The sequence below is a fragment of the Podarcis pityusensis genome (assembly GCF_964106645.2).
Source record: "Podarcis pityusensis genome assembly, chromosome: 17".
NCBI classification, from domain to species: domain Eukaryota; kingdom Metazoa; phylum Chordata; class Lepidosauria; order Squamata; family Lacertidae; genus Podarcis; species Podarcis pityusensis.
The window spans coordinates 2,059,383-2,079,083 of record NC_138042.1 but is presented as its reverse complement, the minus strand read 5'-3'; the positions used below and the strand labels follow the sequence as shown (position 1 = coordinate 2,079,083).

General features: G+C 47.7%; 1 protein-coding gene and 1 long non-coding RNA gene across 2 annotated transcripts in view; both read right to left on the bottom strand.

Moving 5' to 3' along the window:
* Positions 1-19,701, bottom strand: part of G6PD (glucose-6-phosphate dehydrogenase) — a 23,269-nt gene extending 3,568 nt beyond the window's left edge. Inside the window, exons 1-11 of the mRNA XM_080987596.1 lie at positions 19,602-19,701; positions 18,794-18,939; positions 7,210-7,247; positions 7,016-7,124; positions 6,563-6,780; positions 3,366-3,524; positions 2,910-3,035; positions 2,347-2,440; positions 1,321-1,507; positions 929-1,164; positions 281-357 (exon numbers count right to left, since the gene is read on the bottom strand). Coding sequence (XP_080843722.1) covers positions 281-357; positions 929-1,164; positions 1,321-1,507; positions 2,347-2,440; positions 2,910-3,035; positions 3,366-3,524; positions 6,563-6,780; positions 7,016-7,124; positions 7,210-7,247; positions 18,794-18,939; positions 19,602-19,662 — 1,451 coding nt within the window. The 5' untranslated portion in view covers positions 19,663-19,701. The remainder of the gene's footprint in view (positions 1-280; positions 358-928; positions 1,165-1,320; positions 1,508-2,346; positions 2,441-2,909; positions 3,036-3,365; positions 3,525-6,562; positions 6,781-7,015; positions 7,125-7,209; positions 7,248-18,793; positions 18,940-19,601) is intronic.
* LOC308466662 lies at positions 3,990-6,546 on the bottom strand. Its single transcript, XR_013980928.1, has 2 exons — positions 4,435-6,546; positions 3,990-4,397 (listed from the first exon to the last, which is right to left on the bottom strand). It is a non-coding gene; the product is annotated as an uncharacterized lncRNA (long non-coding RNA).

The following is a 19,701-nucleotide window of genomic DNA, read 5'->3' as shown; positions in this document are numbered from 1 at the left end:
AACCATTCTCACTTGTCCCACATATGTAATGTCAGCTGTGAGGCAGATAAAGGCGCAACTGCAAACAGAGCTCAAAGTGGACTCCTGCTGATTCCTTAGCAAGTCGTGCCTGCAGACAGCAAGTTCCACTTTGCCTGCTTGCAAATGGACAACACAGGGGAAATGCCCATTTGCACCTGTGGATCAAATGCAAACCGTGCCTGCCAGCAGACAAAGCAGGGCTCCCCTGGATCCCCCCAATATTTTATTCAAGTTGGTACCCCTGGGTGCCAGCATGTACCTGCGCACAAAATGCATCTGACTCCCACAGAAAACATCCAAGATGAGGCGCTCATAAGCATCTGGGAGCTTCACATCCTGTAGAAAGGAGACAGGAGCAAGAGGTTGAATGTGCTGTGTACCACGATGTACCTCCATTTTTTGAGAGGGTGCCTTCTATTCCTTGTAACTGTCACTGGAAGGAAAGAATTTGAGAAGCAGGCAGGACACCTCCTGAGCAGAACACTGCAATGCTAAGAAGCCTGGGAATCTAAAGCGCTGATCCCATATGTCTGTCTTCAGCATAGTGGCTGCCACACAAAGCAATACACTTGCATGTCTGGAAATGTGCCAGCAACAGTCTCACTTTCCAGAAGGCGGAGATGGTGGGTGACAACCTCACCCCTCAAGCCTCCTGACCCTTGTGGTCCCTGACACTTCTACCCCTCCACCGGCACTACTGCTCATCTCCTCCTGCTACCAATCCACACACTGTCATGCTTCTGCTCAAAATAAAGAAACAAAAATTCCACAAGGTCTCCAATAGGTCTGCCATGCACCTTTTTAACAACTGTGGAAAGGAAGCCTCTTTTACAAAATTGTTATTACTCAAGCACAGAATTTGGGAGTTTCCTTAGCCTATAAAGAGAGAAACTCTTGGTAATGGTACCTTGTAGCGGTTGCCATAGGTGAGGTCCAGCTCAGATTCTTCTGGGTTGAAGAACATGCCCGGCTTCTTGGTCATCATCTTGGTATAGACGGCCTCATTGGGCTGAACACGAATCACCAGTTCATTGCGCTTGCACTGGCGCTGGAAGATGTCGCCCGGCACCTCCCGGAATTGCAGTCGCACCTCAGCCTTGCGCTCATTCAGTGCCTTGCCACAGCGCAAGACAAATGGTACTCCTGGGAGAAACAGGTTCAAGAGGGAAAGAGACAGAGACAAGTTGGGACTCTGATCCCTGTTATCTCCCCCACCAGTAGGCCTGGCACCCCAAATCAAGGATGTCCAGGCGTTGGTCTTTTACCCCTCCCTCTTTCCCTCCCTCCTACTGTACCTACCATCCCACCGTTCGTTGTCCACGTAGAGCACAGCGGCAGCAAAGGTAGGGGTGGTGGAGCCAGCTGGGACTGTGGGGTCATCCAGGTAGCCCTTCTGAGCCTCCCCTTTGCCAGAGGGATCTCCCACATACTGACCAAGCACCACATTCTCAGGCTTCACCTCTGAGATACACTTTAAAACCTTCACCTGGCAGAAAGACATGAACACCGTCTGAGATCCTCACGAACTACCAAAAGTGATCTGAAAAGGGTGCGGGGTGTGTGTGTGACTGTGGGGACTCAAAGCTAAGAACTCAGTATTAACATAAACCACTTGTTTCTTGGCAATTTCAAGATTACAAGTTTCAGAATTAATCTCCTACGTGGAAATGGCAGCTGTTAATGTGCCACAGACATTTCTTCGGTGGGCACTGGGTTCCTGTGGCATGTACACATGGAAAGACATACGTGCACCAACCATTCATGACTGAGTCCCCTGCGTGAGCACCATTTCCCACCTAGAAGTGACAACCACACAGAAAATTAATCTTGGCTGAAAATGCTCTTATGAGTACTAGGAAAGGATAGAAATCCTGTGCCCCAAAATAACTAGCCTAGTTCTGACAGCCAAGGGTGCTCAGCCACTATGGGGCACCAGTGTCTCCACTCAGGGCTTGTGAGCAACACCTTTTCTATTTTTATTTTCTTCTTGTGATCTAAGAGGATTTATATACCACTTCATCCTCATCATCAATGACCCAAAGCAGCGATAAACAGTTTAAAAATCAATACAGTATATGTGTCTGAGTAGGCTTGCCTAAGCAGAGAAGTTTATAGTAGGTGTCAAAAACAGCACAACCAAAAGGCCTGCCTAATGTTAATTCTGAAGAGAGTGGACCTTCCCAAGGCAAGCAGGCAATTCATTTCCAGTTGGAAGCGAAGGAAGACAGACACAGAAATAGTAACTTGCTCAAGGACATTCAGATCAGAAGTGCTGGGTCCAAATTCTAGTTCCCATCCGATACTCAGTCCTAGAAATGCTCCTACCTTCTCATCACGCACATCATTGGAGTTGGTAGAGGTTGGTTTCTCCATGGCAACCAGGCAAAGCATCTGGAGCAAATGATTCTGCATTACATCCCTGCAGAGGTGGCAGAAGGAATCAGTATTAGCTACAGGAACAGTACTGAAATCACCAGTCATGCCCCTCTCTCAATCATCACCATCCCTATGCGCTTCCTGCTTCTGTTTCTGGTGGCCTGATGCAGCCTAACTGCGAGGTTTCCTTGTATATCTTGAAAGCAAATGGGGTGACTGGAACTGGGGCCCAGACAAGCATGAGGATCAGCAGAAAAACCCATGTGGCTGTCCCCTGCAGCAAGGCAGTCTGTGCACAATAAATTTGACAGGAGCACAAAAATCATAGAAAGCTGGGTTAGGTGGAGAATTTCAAAGCCAAACTATGTTTTATCTGGGCAGATATGGGGTTTCTGCTTCATCTGTCATCTGAGTGAATTACAACTCTGTGGAATTTTAATGCCACATCTGCTGATCACACCTCAAACACACCAAGTAAATGATTCCCTCGCCCTGTCCCCCCACTCTCTCACCGGATAATACCAAACTCATCAAAGTAGCCACCCCGTCCCTCAGTTCCAAATGGCTCTTTGAAGGTCAGAATGACACAGGCAATGTTGTCACGGTTCCAGATGGGGCTGAAGATCCGGTTTCCAAATCTGCAAATGAAGGGGGAAATGACCTGAGACTCAGGCTGAGGCTGCAGGGCAGAGATGCCCCAGCTGAGCAGCAGAACAGAAGGGTTCCACCAAACACTACTCCAATGGAGACCACCCTGCCCCTAATCCACTTGAGAAGGTGCTTTATTGGCACAAATTTGAAGAGACTTTTGAAGCACATGAAGGCATGTGCCTGAAGGCAAGCCTGAAGGCATTTGTCAGAGGACTGAACAAAAAGTGCTTGCTTGAGCCCAGGTAGTTGCTGCCGAGGTCCCATGTATACCCACTACCACAGCCTTTGAATGCTGTCCCCCAAACTCCTTGTTTTACCTGAGCACCATCAGGTTTTGCACCATCTCCTTGCCCAGGTAGTGGTCAATGCGGTAGATCTGGTCTTCACTGAAAAGTGCGGAGATGTGATTCGACAACTTGTCAGAGCTTTCCAAGTCCTTGCCAAAAGGCTTCTCCACAATGACACGGTTCCAGCCCCTGGAGAATTGGGAAGCAGAAGATGGCAAAGGCCAGTTTTAAATGTGGGGTGTTACAAGCTGGTGTGTGGGGGGTGAATCTAAGTGAGCCCTAGAGCCCTCTCCTCATACTGCACACGCACATACACCCCCTCCTGAAAAGATACGTGAATCAAGCAGATTTTCATAGGTGTGAATTATGTTTCTTTGCAATATTTATTCCATTTTTACCGGCCTTCATGAGGTTCAAGGTGTTTTGCAGAGCTCTGAAATCCTACACCAGGATAACCGCAAGTCTTGCTCAGCTCTTCTCCAGTTTCCAAGGTCACCAGTCACAGCTGATGCATTTTCAGCCATACATTTTCAATCCATTTCCCCCCACCAGATTATTTCCTCCTGCCAAATGTTTTCATTAGTTTTCAATATAGCAAAATACAGATTCAACCAACATAACCTGTATAACCAATGGGTAAGGAATGTATGCACATTTTACAGTACTCCTCCAGTTTATTTAAAAATAAACATTAAAAGCACAGAATCTCCAGATATCACAGCCCATGTCAGTGATGTGTTCAACAGTCCTGCCTTTAGCAGTTCTCCACAGCAGGCCTTCCACCACCAATTCTCAAACTGCCACTTTGAGATGTTTTACAAATTGGTTTTGAGGCACATGAATATCAGCTCCCAGGAGTGGCTTCCTTGTGTGAGCAGAAGAGCACAGAAGCCTGCTTCTGGGAAGTATACTGGCCAGTACTGTAAGCTGGGATTTCTGCAGCTCCAAGACATGCCCTCTGTTTCTTTCCAGAGTGCACTTCTTCCATGTTACACAAGCTGCTCAACGCATGTGAGGGATCTGCATTCACACAGATCAGGTATAAATCAGTTCTGAGCTGCCCTCCATAAGAGAGTGAGCCACCTGCTCAAGAATGAACTGGTTTGGGGGTTCCAGCTTCAGCTCCAGGGAAGATGACAAATTAACCTGATTGCTCTGACCTCCTTCCTCCCCATTTTAGCAACTTGAAGCCATCCATGAGTAATTAATTACTCCAATAATTAAAAGCATAAGAGCAAAAGAAAACTGCTGATAAGCTACTACTTTGAAGTGAAAGACAGAGCTGTAAATCTACCTACAGAGGAAGAGAAACAAGCTTCTAGAATGGCTTCAAAGTCATCTTACTCCTCAAAAGAAGACTGTGAATCTCAATAGGGGATTTTAAAGCAATTAATTATATTTAGAACTCTTGTTATAGATACAGTGTAGAAGGCAGTGAGAATGGATATAGGGCTAATCTTCTAATTAGCTATAAGTCAAGTTTTATGATTGATTATTGCTGTATTAAAAAACTTAACAAAGATTTTACATGCATGGAATAATAAAGAAATGAGATTAGATGTTTTGTTGAAATATGACATCCTTTTATAAAATACTTTACTGATAACCCTGAAGCATGGCAACTACTGAAATCACAGACTGGACTTTGACAAACTGATCCATCCTGGAGGGGAGAGGAGTGAGTTGGGATTTTGCTTTGTAGCCATTTCTCTTCTCCTGTAATTGTTATATAATGGAAATAAATAAAACTATTTTTATTTGTTTTTTTAAAAAAGAAGAAGAATGACCTGGTTCAAAACAAAGGACAGCCTGGAAGTTCTGGCTCTTGCTCAAGAGAGTAAGCGAAGCACCTCAAAAGAAGAAAGAGTCATAGAAGCCAATGGCATCCTTTGGGCAGCGATGCCAATGAATCAGAGGCCGGAGACCAGCACGCTCTACACTACACTGAATGAAGGGCTGGGGATGGCAGGCTTGCATGTTATCTCCTGCCCTGGATGTACATACTGAGGCCAGGAACGGCTCACACCTTCCATGACAGCAACTCTTGCCTCGTCTTCATCGAAGCTGGACTGACATTTAGGGCTATTTTTACATGCATCACGTGACTGCAAACTTGGAGCTTGTCACTGACTGTGTGCTCAAGAGGGAACAAGCCACAGCCAGTTGCTGTTTCCTGGGGACTACCTGTGCTAGTAAACCAGTGGCAGAGGTAGCAGATTCCGGAAGCACTCTCTTCATCCCACTGCCACCATCTGTGCCATGAAGATCACTGCTGTGCTCACTCCTTGCTCTTTTAATTACAGTGGTACCTTGGGTTACATGCGCTTCAGGTTACAGACTCCGCTAACCCAGAAATAGTACCTCGGGTTAAGAACTTTGCTTCAGGGTGAGAACAGAAATTGTGCGGCAGTAGGAGGAGGCCCCATTAGCTAAAGTGGTGCTTCAGGTTAAGAACAGTTTCAGGCTAAGAACGGACCTCCGGAACGAATTAAGTATGTAACCAGAGGTACCACTATCTGTTCTTGCTATTAGTGTATGTGAGTTTATGCATGCAAAGAAAACGGACAAGAAAGGGTTAATTTAGGTGTGTTTGTCCTGCACCTTCAGCTGCTCCTGAGTGAGTGAGCAAACTTGTGTGAGTGAGTCAGAGAGTGACCAAGCAGAAAATGAAGTAAAAATACCCTTGTGTTTCTAGAAAGTTAGCCCCCACCCTTTGGCTAGAACCTAATGTGTTGGACTGCTGCAGGGAGCAAGTGTTGCTGGAAAGACCTTTTTTTACTTTTGCCATAGGCTGTCTGTTGGGAATTAACAGCATAGTAGGATTACTATACGCTACAACTGTATGTAACTGCTAAGCTGAGGAACTGCATTATACCTGTCCGTTAAAGAACTGACCCTACTCAAATTGTCCAACGTTTTTCTTTGACACCTCCATTCTGGGTTTTCCATTTGCATAATCTGGTGGCATGTCATTGGGTACTCTGCACATGCCCCAACACTCGCTCTCCCTACCTGCCCACCTGCCACCCCATATAACAGGATCAGGAGAGCCAGCAGAAGCCTTTTTCCACATGACTGGAAGGGGCCCCCTGCAGCTCCTCCAGATGGCCACCAAGGGAGGGAGAACTCCAACCAGACACGGCCTCCTCTGCCTGAGCAAACTTGCCCCAGTGCCCTCCTGCTAGCCCTGCCCCCACCCTGATTCCCTGCCAGGCCCCAAGTCTTACACAGTGCTCATGCAGCTCTCCCGGATGTTGCCAGTGACGTCTGCATAGACACTTGGCGGAAGGGCCAGGTAGAAGAGGCGGTTTGCCTTCTGGCCATTGTGAAGGCTATTCAGGTGAGCATTCAGACCTTGGAAAGAGGCCCGGTCGTCATACTTTCCTGAGACATAGGAGTTGCGGGCAAAGAAGTCGTTTAATTTCTGTTCTTCTTCAGGGGTGGCCTGGAATGATATATAGACCTGTTATGCTGCAAGGAGGAGGGCTGCCTGTACACCCCCAATCTTTACATCCTAAGAATGTTTCAAATTGCCCAAGACAGGAGCCGTTTCCCACCAGCCAGCCAGGCAGAAGAGATCAGCTTATTAGCAATCACTCCTAGCGGCAAATGCAACAAACTTAAGCATGTGAACAAGTCCTGTGGGCTGAGGAGGCAGCAGGTGAGGAGGAAAGTCTCACCTTGAGGTGTGGCTGGCTCTGTTTGCGGATGTCGGCAACAGTGAGCTGGGACCGGGCATAACCCACCACGTAAGTGTCATCAGGAAGCAGCCCATCACGGTACAGCCACCTGCATGGGAAATCAGAACAGTCCCAATTCAAACGGGCAGCCACATGGCAGAAGGAAGGCAAAGCCTCAGGGGCAGTTAACTTACCAGACGGTTGGATAGATCTTCTTCTTGGCTAGATCACCCTGCAATTATGAAACAGAGGGGGGGGGGGAGTCATCATTATCACAGAAAGCATAAGATAAAGAATGTGTGCTGAGGCAAAGGCCGAGGGGTGGCATGTATGGGGCTGGAACTCAAGTGACTCAGAACAGAAAAGTCCCTGTTTAAATCCGTGCTTCCAAAGAGCCAGCCTGCTCTTTTCTGCTGGGCTGAGACTGGGCTCCACAGAGAGAGAGGAACAGCCTTCCTTCCAAATCCCCATGCACATGACAACTGGTCTAACTGAAGTATATGGTCATGTAAACACACTGATAATAATCATCAATTAATTTCTGCTGGTATATCTGTGGTCATCAGTCAATAACTGAGGAAAGAAGAGTTAACCAGCCGTAAGATGCAGGTTCCTCCTGCCTTTCCTAAATCACAGGAAGGAGACGACTCCAGTCTTGCACTGCAGTTAGCGCAGGATGCACTGCACCACCACACTGCAATCTCCCATAGTTCCCTGCTCCCAAAGCATTGGCACTGGGGTTGGTAAGGGGAAGGACGAAAGGCAGCCCATCTCTGCCCTCGCATCTTTTCTGAAGACCTGACCACACTTTATAGAACCAGATTTGGGGACATTCAGGAAGTATAGGAGGTTTGCACCAAAAGCTACAGCTTGGCCTTCCACTGCCAAACCCCTCCCTGACACGGCTGCTCACTCCTTCCTCCAGCCTGAGCTCCTCCCTGTGGCTGGCAGTGCCACGCTGCATGAAGCACCCCTGGCAGTCGCCTTTGTCCTTCCATCACATGGCAGGCAGCAAGCTTTGTTACCATTGGCAGAAAGCCCGGCTGCAAACCTGCCTAGTCATGCAGCGTTAGCCCAACGGGTGCCCACGCCTGTGGGCTTTTGGTCCAGCCCCTCATGTTTGAGGAGCATGTTTGAGTCAGCAGCCGATCAGCTATCTGGTTGCTAAGCAGCAGAACACCCTGCGTGCCACCTCAAAGACGCAACATTTATGCAGGGCGAGTCCTTCAAAAGAGGCCCCGCGGACACAGAGTACACATGTTCCACGGAGCCCCTTTCAAAAGACTCACCCTGTACATCCAGTCAGGTCAGACGTGTCCAATGAGGGGAACTGTAGTCCATCAAAGGCTACGCCAGAGTAAATCGGTCAGTCTTTAAGGGGCCACAAGAGAAACTTGGGGTTTTTTCTGCTACCAGAGATGAACACTTGCTCACATTCATCCACTATGAATCTTGCACCTCCTCCCCTCCCCCTTTTTCTTCATTCTACCATTTAAATATCACAGATGATTTATTTGTTTCGGGGATTTTATATGCCACCCTTCAGAATATTTATCCCAAGGTGCTAGGAGGAGGAAGCAATTCTGTTTTCCAGGTCAGAAAATAGTGAAAAGTTCTGTGACATATCCCAGCAACCCCCCCCCCCCAAAAAAAACAAAATCCCCTGGAACAACCCAAAATGCAACTCAGATTACCAGGATCATAATGTTTGTGGGAAAGAGAAAGGCATAAAACCTGGTGTTGAGCGTAAGAGGCTATGGCCTGCACGTGGTCCAAGGAGGAAACACCTGGCTCATCCTCCACTCTGCCCAGGGGGTTCTCTGAGGTGGGCCACTGTTGAGGCTGTGAAGATTTACGGCATTCTTGGTGGTGGCCTTTAAAGCCTGGCCTTTAAAGATCAAATTTTAAAAACTGGGTTGTATTCAACTAAGTTTTACTCAGAGTTGATCTATTAAAATTAATGACCCTAACTTAGTCAAATTTATTACTTTCAATGGGCCTACTCTGAATAAAACTTACCTGACTGCACTCTTTCTATTCAGGAAGGCTTTTGTCCTCCAAGATGGTTCGAATTTCTGCTGCTGTACTGTTTGATTTTGCTGGTAGCTAACATAAATGCTGGGACGCGGGTGGCGCTGTGGGTTAAACCACAGAGCCTAGGACTTGCCAATCAGAAGGTTGGCAGTTCGAATCCCCGCGACGGGGTGAGCTCCCATTGCTCGGTCCCTGCTCCTGCCCACCTAGCAGTTTGAAAGCACGTCAAAGTGCAAGTAGATAAATAGGTACCGCTCCAGCAGGAAGGTAAACGACGTTTCCGTGCGCCGCTCTGCTTTGCCAGAAGTGGCTTAGTCATGCTGGCCACATGACCCGGAAGCTGTACGCCGGCTCCCTTGGCCAGTAAAGCGAGATGAGCGCCGCAACCCCAGAGTCGGCCACGACTGGACCTAATGGTCAGGGGTCCCTTTACCTTTAACATAAATGCCAAGCAATTTTCTAAAAAAAACCCCTAATATTTTATTAATGCTTTTATTGATTTTTTTTATGTGAATCGCTCTGAGAGATTTGTATTAGCCTGATAAGCATTAGGAATAAATATATAACCAATAAAAACAATTAAATAGGTCTGTTGCCCATTATGTGCCCTCCTAAGAGATTTTCAAGGGTTCTCTAGAGATTGATTTTTATAAATCCAGGTGCCTTCTGACCCAGAAACTCCCCTCCTAAACCCAGATGTCCTTATTCAGAGGGGAGGGGAATGCTGAAATGTTGTTTCAGCAAGCTGCATGGCAGGGCCAGCCGCACCCCCAAACTCTTTTTGCTCTATTGTGTGCACAACGTTTTAATCTCTCACTGTACGGGAGTCCAAGCCCGCCCTAATCTTTCAGCAAGAGGACTATGGCTTTCTCCCGCCCTGAGAAGAGGTTTGCCTGTTGCAAAACACAAAACCTTTGTGAGGAGCCCTGGGGCGGCTCCCTGGGCATGTTGGGCATGTCAGCAAAGGTCTGGGTGCCCAGCCCTGCCTCCAGGCATCAAACCAGCATTCCTGGCTTCTCTGTTCTTCAGCTCAATAAGCACGAGCAGAAGTATGTGAGAAAAGAAAGGTTCCTCAATGAAATTGCCAGGTGGCACAGAATAAGGCACATCTCTGCCCAACCCAAAAGGTTTTCCAGTCCCAGAGGTGGGGTAGGCATCCTTTGTGTCCCCCACTCCTCATTTAACATTTTAATGCATTTATTTTCAAGTATTTCTATATACTGCTTTTCATCAGAAAAGATTGCAAAGCAGCTTACAAAGATCTGGCTGTAGAAAGCTCTGCAGCACTGGGCAACGTCTGCCATGCCACCAGGTTTAGAATAAAGAACTGGATGGCCTTGTGCCCGCTTGCTTACTTAGTCCGAGGGCACCTCAGCTCCTGGCAACCAGCACCCCCTGGCCAACCCCAGAGGCACCATTTGCCTGAAGAACTTGTAGCCAGGGCTGCTGCAACAAACAGACATGGTCTTCAAAATTCGCCATTCACCAGGCACGTTCCACACCTGCTCAAACATGAGCAAGCCAAGATTTCTGGCTGCTTGCTTTGTACCTGAGCTAGTCTGCGAGAAGTGGAGAAACGTCTCTCAGTTTTCCTGGCCTGAGCCCTGCAGAGCTTGCATCAGAAAGACTGTGTGGGCTGCTTGGGCGTTGGGTGACAAGCAGAGGAGGTGGATGTGAAACTCTGAGGGAGCCGCCTCCCCGCCCACCCACCAGAGCCGCCCGGTGGGAGCAAAGAGGAGCTGTGCCCTTATGATTATTAGGGCAGGCAAGAGGGAACCCGTGATGCCAAAGGGAACCACTGTACCTCCCCACAGTGGGGTTCCCCGCAGCAGCAGAGGGCTTTGCCATGCCTCCCTGCAGCGGCAGAGGGTGTGCCACGCTTCCCCACAGCAGCCAGACTAACTGCATATTAGTTCGTGCTTTTTGGAAAAAAAGAAAGAAAGCGCTGCTGCATTGGAGATGGCAATTAGCCAATCTTTTTTTGAGCCTGCAACCCAGGGTCCAGGAGTATTTTGGCTCCTAGTTTTTATACCTCAGTTTGTAACACTGTGGACATGAGAGGGCATCAGAGGTGGGAGGGACAGAGGCCAGTGAAGTCTCCCCTGGGTGCCATGGTGCACTGGTTGGAAACCACTGATGTAGGTTAGCAGTGCTTAGCAGTAACAGATCGCCCCATCAATAGTACAATACAGACTCCTCTCCCCGCTCCCCCGCCGTGGATCCCCAAACATCTATCCCCAGACCTTTCTTGAGCCACATGGCTTCGTTTCGTTTTGGCCTCAAAGTACAATGCCCCACCGCTGCTGCTACAAGTGCCAGTGACCTACAGAAGCCCTCACTTTCCCTGTATCCACCCAGGGCTAGAAGCTCCTTATCTAATGCAAACACTACTAAGTCAACTACCTGCTGTGACCTGGGCCAAAAAGGTGTGAAACATCCAGGACACATGAGGTTTGCAACTGGACGGAGTGTGGGCACACAACTTTCTTTCTATGTGTACTTGTTGCCTACACAGGTCAGGTGATCTTTTTATTGCCTTTGCTAAGAACCTCCTGAGCTGGCGCCAGGAGCTTAGCCTGCAAGTCTTCCTGCCTCTCCCTTGTGAGCTAGCTACGAGGGCTGCAAGCTCTAATCAGCTTAATTTCTACTTAAGAGGTGGAGCCGATTCTAATGTGCAGCTCTGCAAATTGAATGCACACTTGCTTATTTCATTATTTATTTGCTATCTGGTTCTCATTTCTTACCAGTGTTGAGAATACAGTGGTACCTTGGGTTAAGAACTTAATTTGTTCTGGAGGTCCGTTCTTAAATTGAAACTGTTCTTAACCTGAAGCACCACCTCCTGCTGCTGCCATGCTGACGGAGCACAATTTCTGTTCTCATCCTGAAGCAAAGTTCTTAACCCGAGGTACTATTTCTGGGTTAGCGGAGTCTGTAACCTGAAGCATACGTAACCTGAAGCGTATGTAACCCGAGGTACCACTGTACCCTGATATTCTGCCATCAGCTTTGGCTGGTGGCCCAGATGCATACCTTTCTGGACAGGGATAGCCTGGGTTCTGTTGTCTAAGCTCTGGTAAACTCTAGGTTAGATTACTGCAATTTGTTATACATGGGGCTGCCTCAGAAGACAGTTCAGAAACTTCAGCTGGTGCGGAATTAAGTGTCCAGTTTGCTCACTGGGGCAAGGCAGTTCAAGCATATCGCACAAATCCTGGCCCAAATGCACTGGCTGCCCATTAGTTTCTGGGCCTATTTCAAAGTGCTGGTTTTGACCTTTAAAAGCCCTTCAACAGCTCAGGACCACAATACCTCAAGAACTGCCTCTCCCCCTATGAACTGACCCAGACCCAGCAATCGTCAATTGAGGCCCTTCTTGGTGTGGCTCCTCCATGAAAAGTCTGGAGGGTGGCAACGTGAGAACAGGCCTTTTCTGCGGTGGCTCCCCACTTGTGGGGTGCTCTCCCTAAGGAGGCCCACCTGGCACCTTTGTCACATATCTTTAGGCACAAGGCGAAAACATTCCTCTTCTCCCAGTCCTTTGGCTAATCTATGGCCTCTTAAATGTTTTTTGGGGGAGGGGGGATTATTGGCTTTTTGTTTACTTGTTATTATGTAGTGTGTTCTGTATTTTATGTTGTAAAACAGTCCTGTGATTGCCTCATGAAGGGCAGTATAAAAATTTAATAAAGAAATAATACAAGAAATCAACACAGAAGGATTTCTCCCTCTAACAATGAGTCTTAGTTTTGGATGATTAGATTGTAGGTGCCTGTCTCATACATCGATATTTCTTAACAGGCAGCTATGTTATGCTTTAGGTAATATGCAAATTTAATTATTATTTAATTGACTAAACCAAGAGACACTTGATCAACTAAAATTTTGTTAAAGCTGCTAACAGGCTTAGTGGTTACAAGTTACAGACATCAAATCTGCAATTCTCATCTAATTCCGTTTCCAGGCCTCAGCTTTCTCACCTGAAGCACTTATAAAAACCTTGTTCACCATTCATTCCCTGTCCTTAACCTTAAAAGCAAAGGGCAGCTACCGTTTGACCCCCCCCCATGTTGCCGGACTGCAATACTCATTTCCTTGGCTTCCAGCGGTGCTGACAGAGACTAGTGGGAGTTGGGGACCCAGAGCTAGAAGCTCCAGGTGAGTCACCTCTGCTTTAAAGTCTAGAGAGGGAAAGAATAAGCACTAATCTTGGTGAGTGTTTAGACAAGCTACTTACTGTAGAGGTTGTGTATGGTGTGGAACCCTCACTTTTGTGCCACAAAGCCTGATCCTGTCACAGGCATTTAGAACTGGCTTGGAATTCCAACCAATACACAGTATAACTTTGGCTGCAATCCTAATCACACTTTCCACAGAGCAACCCCCATTTAATTCAACAGATTTTGCTTTTGAATAGACACAGGAAGTGTAAGCTACCAGAACACAGCAACTCCGGGGAGGAAAGGTAGTAACAAGAAATACTTCCTTGTACATTTTATTCTTCCCTGCAGTTCAGGGCTTCTGCTCTGCATTGGCAGGTCCAGTTCAAGCCCTGGCATCTCCAGGCAAGGCTGGCAGAGGCCCCTACCTTCAACCCTGCAGAGTTGCTGCGAGTTAGAGTAGAGATAGACAAGGATGAGTCAGAAGGAACCAATGATGTGATTCAGTACAGGGCAGCCTCCTATTTGCCCGGTAATCTCCCTTGGTTAATTGCATGGGCACTGCCTTGCACAATGGCCTAAAAGATCTCAGTCATTCACAGTTCTTCTTGAGGTGATATATACCTGTGTCTAAAGTACACCACTTCACGAGGCAAGGTGAAGCAGCAACCCTGCAGGTGCCCCCACCCACGCCCCCTGCCGCCTCCGCTACTGCCATTGGCGCTGAGTTCCAGTGAGATCCTATGAGATCCCTGTTATCTTTCATTTCTACAGCACTTTGTGTTTTTAAGGGGGGGGGGATATCCAAGCGGTTTACAACCTACATTAAAGCATCAAATAAAACAATCCAGAATAAAACATCACTGAAGAAAGTCTGGAACACCTTAAAAGCACCACAATTAACGGAAAACTAAAATATTATTGTAAGATTTCAAAACATTACTAAAGGAAGTCAAATACGAAGTGCACATTTAAAACAGCATAATTATCAAGAGAATAAAATAGTATAATAAGCATAGAACATATCTGTTGCTGTCGCTGCCCATCTTGTCAGCTGTGGAAGCTCAGGCTGGATGTCCTGGGTCTGCTCTAAGAGGCAGCCAAGATGGTCTCTGGCCTCTTCAGAATCCTCCGCTTTTGTGGCGAAGTCAGTCTGGGCCACATGGGAAAAGGCCTGCAAGGCAGAGGGCAGGTCTTCCCAGACTCACAGCCAAGGCGGTCTGGCTGAAATCTCACAAGCCCTTGTCAGAACCCATGGTCATCACCACTGCGCAACCGAGATAAGGCATGCTGCAGCAGGAGGAGCACGGTGGGCAGCACATCCCGCTGTGACTCAAGTAGCGCTTCAGACGGCAGGACACCAGGAAGAACTGAGCTCCACAAACCTGCATTTAGAAAACTATGTCATAGTCTTGTCTTCTCTCGGAAGCACTAATTTTCTCTACATAGGGACTGTATGTGAGTACGTGTGTACAGTTTGTGTAGTATATGCACCCCTCTCAACCAGCTATATGTTTACTACCTCACTGGGAACTAAGGCAAAATCCTTGCTATGAATGGCAGCAGCAGGACAAAAGCCCTTAAAAACATGACGTGCTTTATCACACTGTCATTTTCTGTGACTAAGATTCTGAGCGGCAGTTGCTGTTTAGATGCAATTCTAATCTCCCAATCCTGCTAGTCTTTACAAATTAGTAGTGACCAAAAGGCAAGGCCTCATTTTTCCAAAACACCTGTTGTTTGTTGGTGATCATTCCTTTGAATCAGCTAGCTAGTTGCCCGCAATAGCCTGGGGGAAAGCTGGCATCTGGAACTACCCTAACTAACACTCAGGTGCCTCCAGATGGTTCAGTCTTGGGGAGTGAGTGTGCCAAATATGTGCTTTCAGACCAAACACCAGCTTGCTGCTCAACCACATGCCTGACAGGAACAGGCTAGACTGGCCACGTTGTGTCTACGATCCACAAGGCTAACAACAGAGGTGTCGTGGTAGAAACCGTTTCTGTTTTTCCCAAGAACGCTGTCTGTCCTTTCAATTATATATTATGGCTCCAAACTGGTAGCGTTTTCATTCACTGAGAATAAGCAACACTACCAGAAGGCTCACTTCCCTCTTTTACCTACGGAGAGCACCACATCTTGTTCCCCAGTGACTCAGCAAAAGCTGGAGCTTCTCCTTTTGCTAAAGTTGTGCTCCCTGCGCCTTCAGCACTCAGACGGCTCCTTCTCTCTCCTGTGCGATGAACTGCAACCGTGCAGAAGGCGGCCCAAGTGGTCTTAGGCCAACCCAATCCAGAATGGAAAACAGGAAAGAGACACAAAGAACAGAGATCCAAGAAAAAAGCAGAAGGAAATCATTTTGGCAGCACCATGCAATTCAGCAAAGTACAGGCATGATTTGTATTTATGGCGGAAGGCTCCAAAATGCCATGAATGTGCCTGAGGCCAGAAAAAGCACAGGCACCTTTATTTTAACCAGAGGAAGAAATATAAAAGAGATACAGTCATGCCTCGGGTTAAAGTAGCTTCAGGTTGAGCTTTTTCAGGTTGTGTTCCACGGCGACCCAGAAGTAATGGAACGGGTTACTTCCGGGTTTCGCCGCTTGTGCATGTGCAGACGCTCAAAATGACGTCACGCGCATGCGCAGATGTGGGTTGCATTCTGCTCAGGATGCTAACGGGGCTCCAGAACGGATCCCGTTCGCATCCAGAGGTACCACTGTACCACTGTGGGTCTTACGACGGCATCTTTTATCCTCCAACCATTCCCATTTAGCATCACTCCCTCTCATCTTTGGACAGTCCTCTTCATTAAACAGTTATAATGTAACACATTTGTGAATTAAATGCCCTTAAACATGGACAGAGTGTATTTCCTGCTGCTGCACTGCTGAGGAAATGCAGCCTATTGCAATGGAAGTGAAGACTGGGGCTTCATTCCAGGGTAGACAGAGGGCTCCTTTAAACCTCTGTGCCTCTCTTTGTAAATTGAAAGGGTCCACATCTCCCTTGCCACTATTCCCAGAACAAAAAAGACCTTTAACAGCAACTAACAAGTATAGCTTATGAAACACTGTTGACAGTACCCTTATGACAGCACCCCATTATCTTGCTGCACCCACTCATTTTCTTATTTATTTATTTATTTATTTATTTATTTCAATACCACTTTATATTTTTAAGAAAATATTCAAAGTGGTTTACAGTCTATTGTGTGTGTGTCATCTTGAACATGAAAGGAAACAAAGATACAAGGTAGGATATGACTCAGGAGTAAGAACGTAAGAACCATCTGCGGAATCAGGCCAATGGCCTGTGCACTCCAGCCTCCTCTTCACTCGGGGCAGCCAGATGCCTGTGAAACCCGCAAGCAGGATCCGAGCACAAGAGCAGCTCTCCTCCTGTGCCTTCCAGAAGCCGGCATTCGGAAGCTCATTGCCATCAATAGCCTAATTGGTCTAATCTTCTTTCCAAGCCATCTAAGCTGGTGGCTATCACTGCCTCTTATGGGAGTCAAAGTTAAAGTGAAACTATGAAAAGAAGCACTTCATTTTTTTCTGTCCTGGATCTTCCAACATTCAGCTTTGCTGGACGTCCCCAAGTCCAGTGTTATGAGAGAAGGAGGAAAACCTTTCTCCTTTTCCCCTTTTTCCAGGCTACACATTTTATGAACTTCTTACTTCCCTTTTGTCTAAAGTAAGAAGCCCCAAATGTTGTAACCTTTCCTCAGAGAGGAGTTGCTCCAGCCCTTTGATCATTTTGATTGCTCTTTTCTGAACCTTTTCCAGCTCCACTATATCCCTTTTTTGCTGAAGCAACCAGAACAATACACAGTATTTCAAATGTGGTCACACGACAAAGTACATTTACAGGGATTAAGTTTTGTGAGTGTAATAGGTTTGATACTCACTGAAATTGCTCCCCAGCAAAACAATCCCTTGCATAGGCAGGGAATATTTTGCAATTATAGCAAGGGGACAGAATGGTGAACAAGCCAATGGTGAGGAGCCAAACCACTTTAGGCCGATCTTTCCAAGCACTGGATTACCAACACATTGCTAAATCCATGCAATGCCAGGATTAGCCACCTACCCCTTCAAGCATGCTCACAAACTCCAGAAGGGATGCTGATTACACACCATGCGGTAATTGCTGTGCAGAGTTATACAACAGCTTCCCAGCGCAAGGAGGCACTTATACAAGGGGCAGGAAGAGAAGCCAGTGGCTGCTTCAGGGCAGCGTGACTGAAGCACCTGTTTTTGGTATTTGGGCCACACCAGCATCCTGTCACCAGGCACAAACCTTGTGTGGCTGTGAGTCACAGCTCTGGAAGGGAAGATGCTAGACTGGGTCAAAAGGGGATGGGGGAGCAGAGCAAAGTGGGGTCACAGCAGAGCTACTGCTGTGATGGGAAACAGCTGGTGGCTCAGTGGTGGAGTAATGAAAAATGCAAGAGATGACCCTCTGGAGTTCCAGGCTGATCCAAGAGACTAAGGAAACGTGAATGCTCCTAACACAATCCAGTTCCCTTTTCAACAGAAAGCTTCTACTGAGGCATAGTAACACACGGCATGGGATATGGGATTCCCACCCACTGGAAAAAATCATCTGTGTCAAATTCTGCCCCCGTAATATGTGGGTTCAATTAATGAAATGATTTTAGAATGTTGTATCATTTTACTGTTGTTAGCCGCTCTGAGCCCGGCTTCAGCTGGGGAGGGCAGGATATAAATAAAATTATTATTATTATTTATTATTATTATTACCGATGTAATTGGGTGGTACCAGCAAGAAAATGTGCAACATTATGATGTCAGAACAGAGGACATTTTTAAGTCACACAAAATTTCTCCCCAACCTGAAAGTTTTGAGGAAGAAAAAAGAAGAGGGAAAAAAGAAACAGATGCCTGTGTGTATTGTGACGTAAACGCTTGCATCCTGCTTTTAAACACTAGTTAGAATAAAAGTTAAGTTACATTCTGTGGCAACTTTTTCTCAGCGCTGGAGTACCCTCCATCCCTATTGGTTTTACTGGTCTACTGATTTATTTCTATTGTTTTAACCTCAAAGTTCTATTGAGCTACCTCAGACTCCTTTAGAAGGAAGGTGAGATACAAATTTGATGAATGAATGAATAGCTTAGAGTGCTATAAACAAAAAAGCCTCTCAAATACAATTATAACAATACATTATTTCTTTATCATTACGTTCCTCCAAGAAGCGCAAGGTGGTCACATTGCTCCCCCCTCCCCTTATGAAGACCAGTCACAGGATAGATTTAGGAAACCCACCCCACTGCCCTGGGCATATGGCCAACGGAATGGAGGGCCAGCACCACTCACCTGTTCCATACCTGTGTGTACCTTTGCCGTTTCCCATGCCCATTGCACAGCCATATAGCCATATAGCCATCTAGATTCTCCAGCCATGCCGGAAATTTTTCCCCCAGTTTTGGTTTTATTTATTTCATAAAATTTATATACTGCTAGATGACAAGAAAAGACCTCAAAATAGAAAGATCCTAAAATAGAAAGATGCCTACAGTATATATCAGGTCCGCAGTGGTCCAAAGGAAAAAACTCACCGAAGCCCCCAAGATGATGAAGATGTGGGTGTCTGACTTTTGGAAGTCATTCCCTTTGCACAGCTCTTCACGAAGCATCCCACAGATGTCTGTCCGAGACAGCTTCTCCAGTGGCTGATGATGGCTCATGGTGGCAGCCTTGTCTCCTGAGGAGAAAAGGTGTCTGTCAAAGGCGGCTCCTCCCACCTTCTTCCTGACCCGCTCCCCTCCGGCAGGTGTTGCTCAGGTGAGCAGCTCCTCCACCTCTTTCCTGCCTGCAGCCTGCATGGCTTGCCAAAGCACTAGTCTCAACTTGACCCCAGCCGGGCTGCTTGGCGGGGGTGGCTCTGGGGCGCTTCAGGCATTCTCGTCTTCCCCAGGAAGAATTCCAGTACAAACACTGACAATATACTTCCTGAACATCAACTTGGGTTCTCTCCTGCCACTCAGCTCCAAGACGGTGAGCTGAAGAGCAGAGCAGAAAAACACGCGGGGCCAAAGGGAAGAAGACCCACAAAGGTCTGCCAGGAAAACACGCGCGTCGCATCTCACGGCCTGTCAGCGCCTCGAACCCGGGAATCAGAGGCCGGGCACATTCACACGGGCGGGGACGAGGGCGGCGGCGGCTGGGCTGCGCGCACGGCTTCCCCGCGAGATCCAGGCTGCCCGGGGAGCCGCGCCGCGGCCGGGCGGGAGGGAGTCCCCTCGGGGGTCGGGGGCTGCCCGCCCTCGCCTCGCTCCTCCGCGCCCCGCGGCCTCCGCCCGGGATGCTGCCGCCCGGCCCTCGCCGCCATCGCGGCCCCCCCCCCGCCCGACCCCCCGCTCCTACCTGCGCGCAGTGCCGGCGAAGCCCCGAGGCGCTCCTCGCTCACGCTGGCGCGGCTGCCCATGGCCCGCCCGCCCGCCCGCCCGGCCCGCCCTCGCCCCTC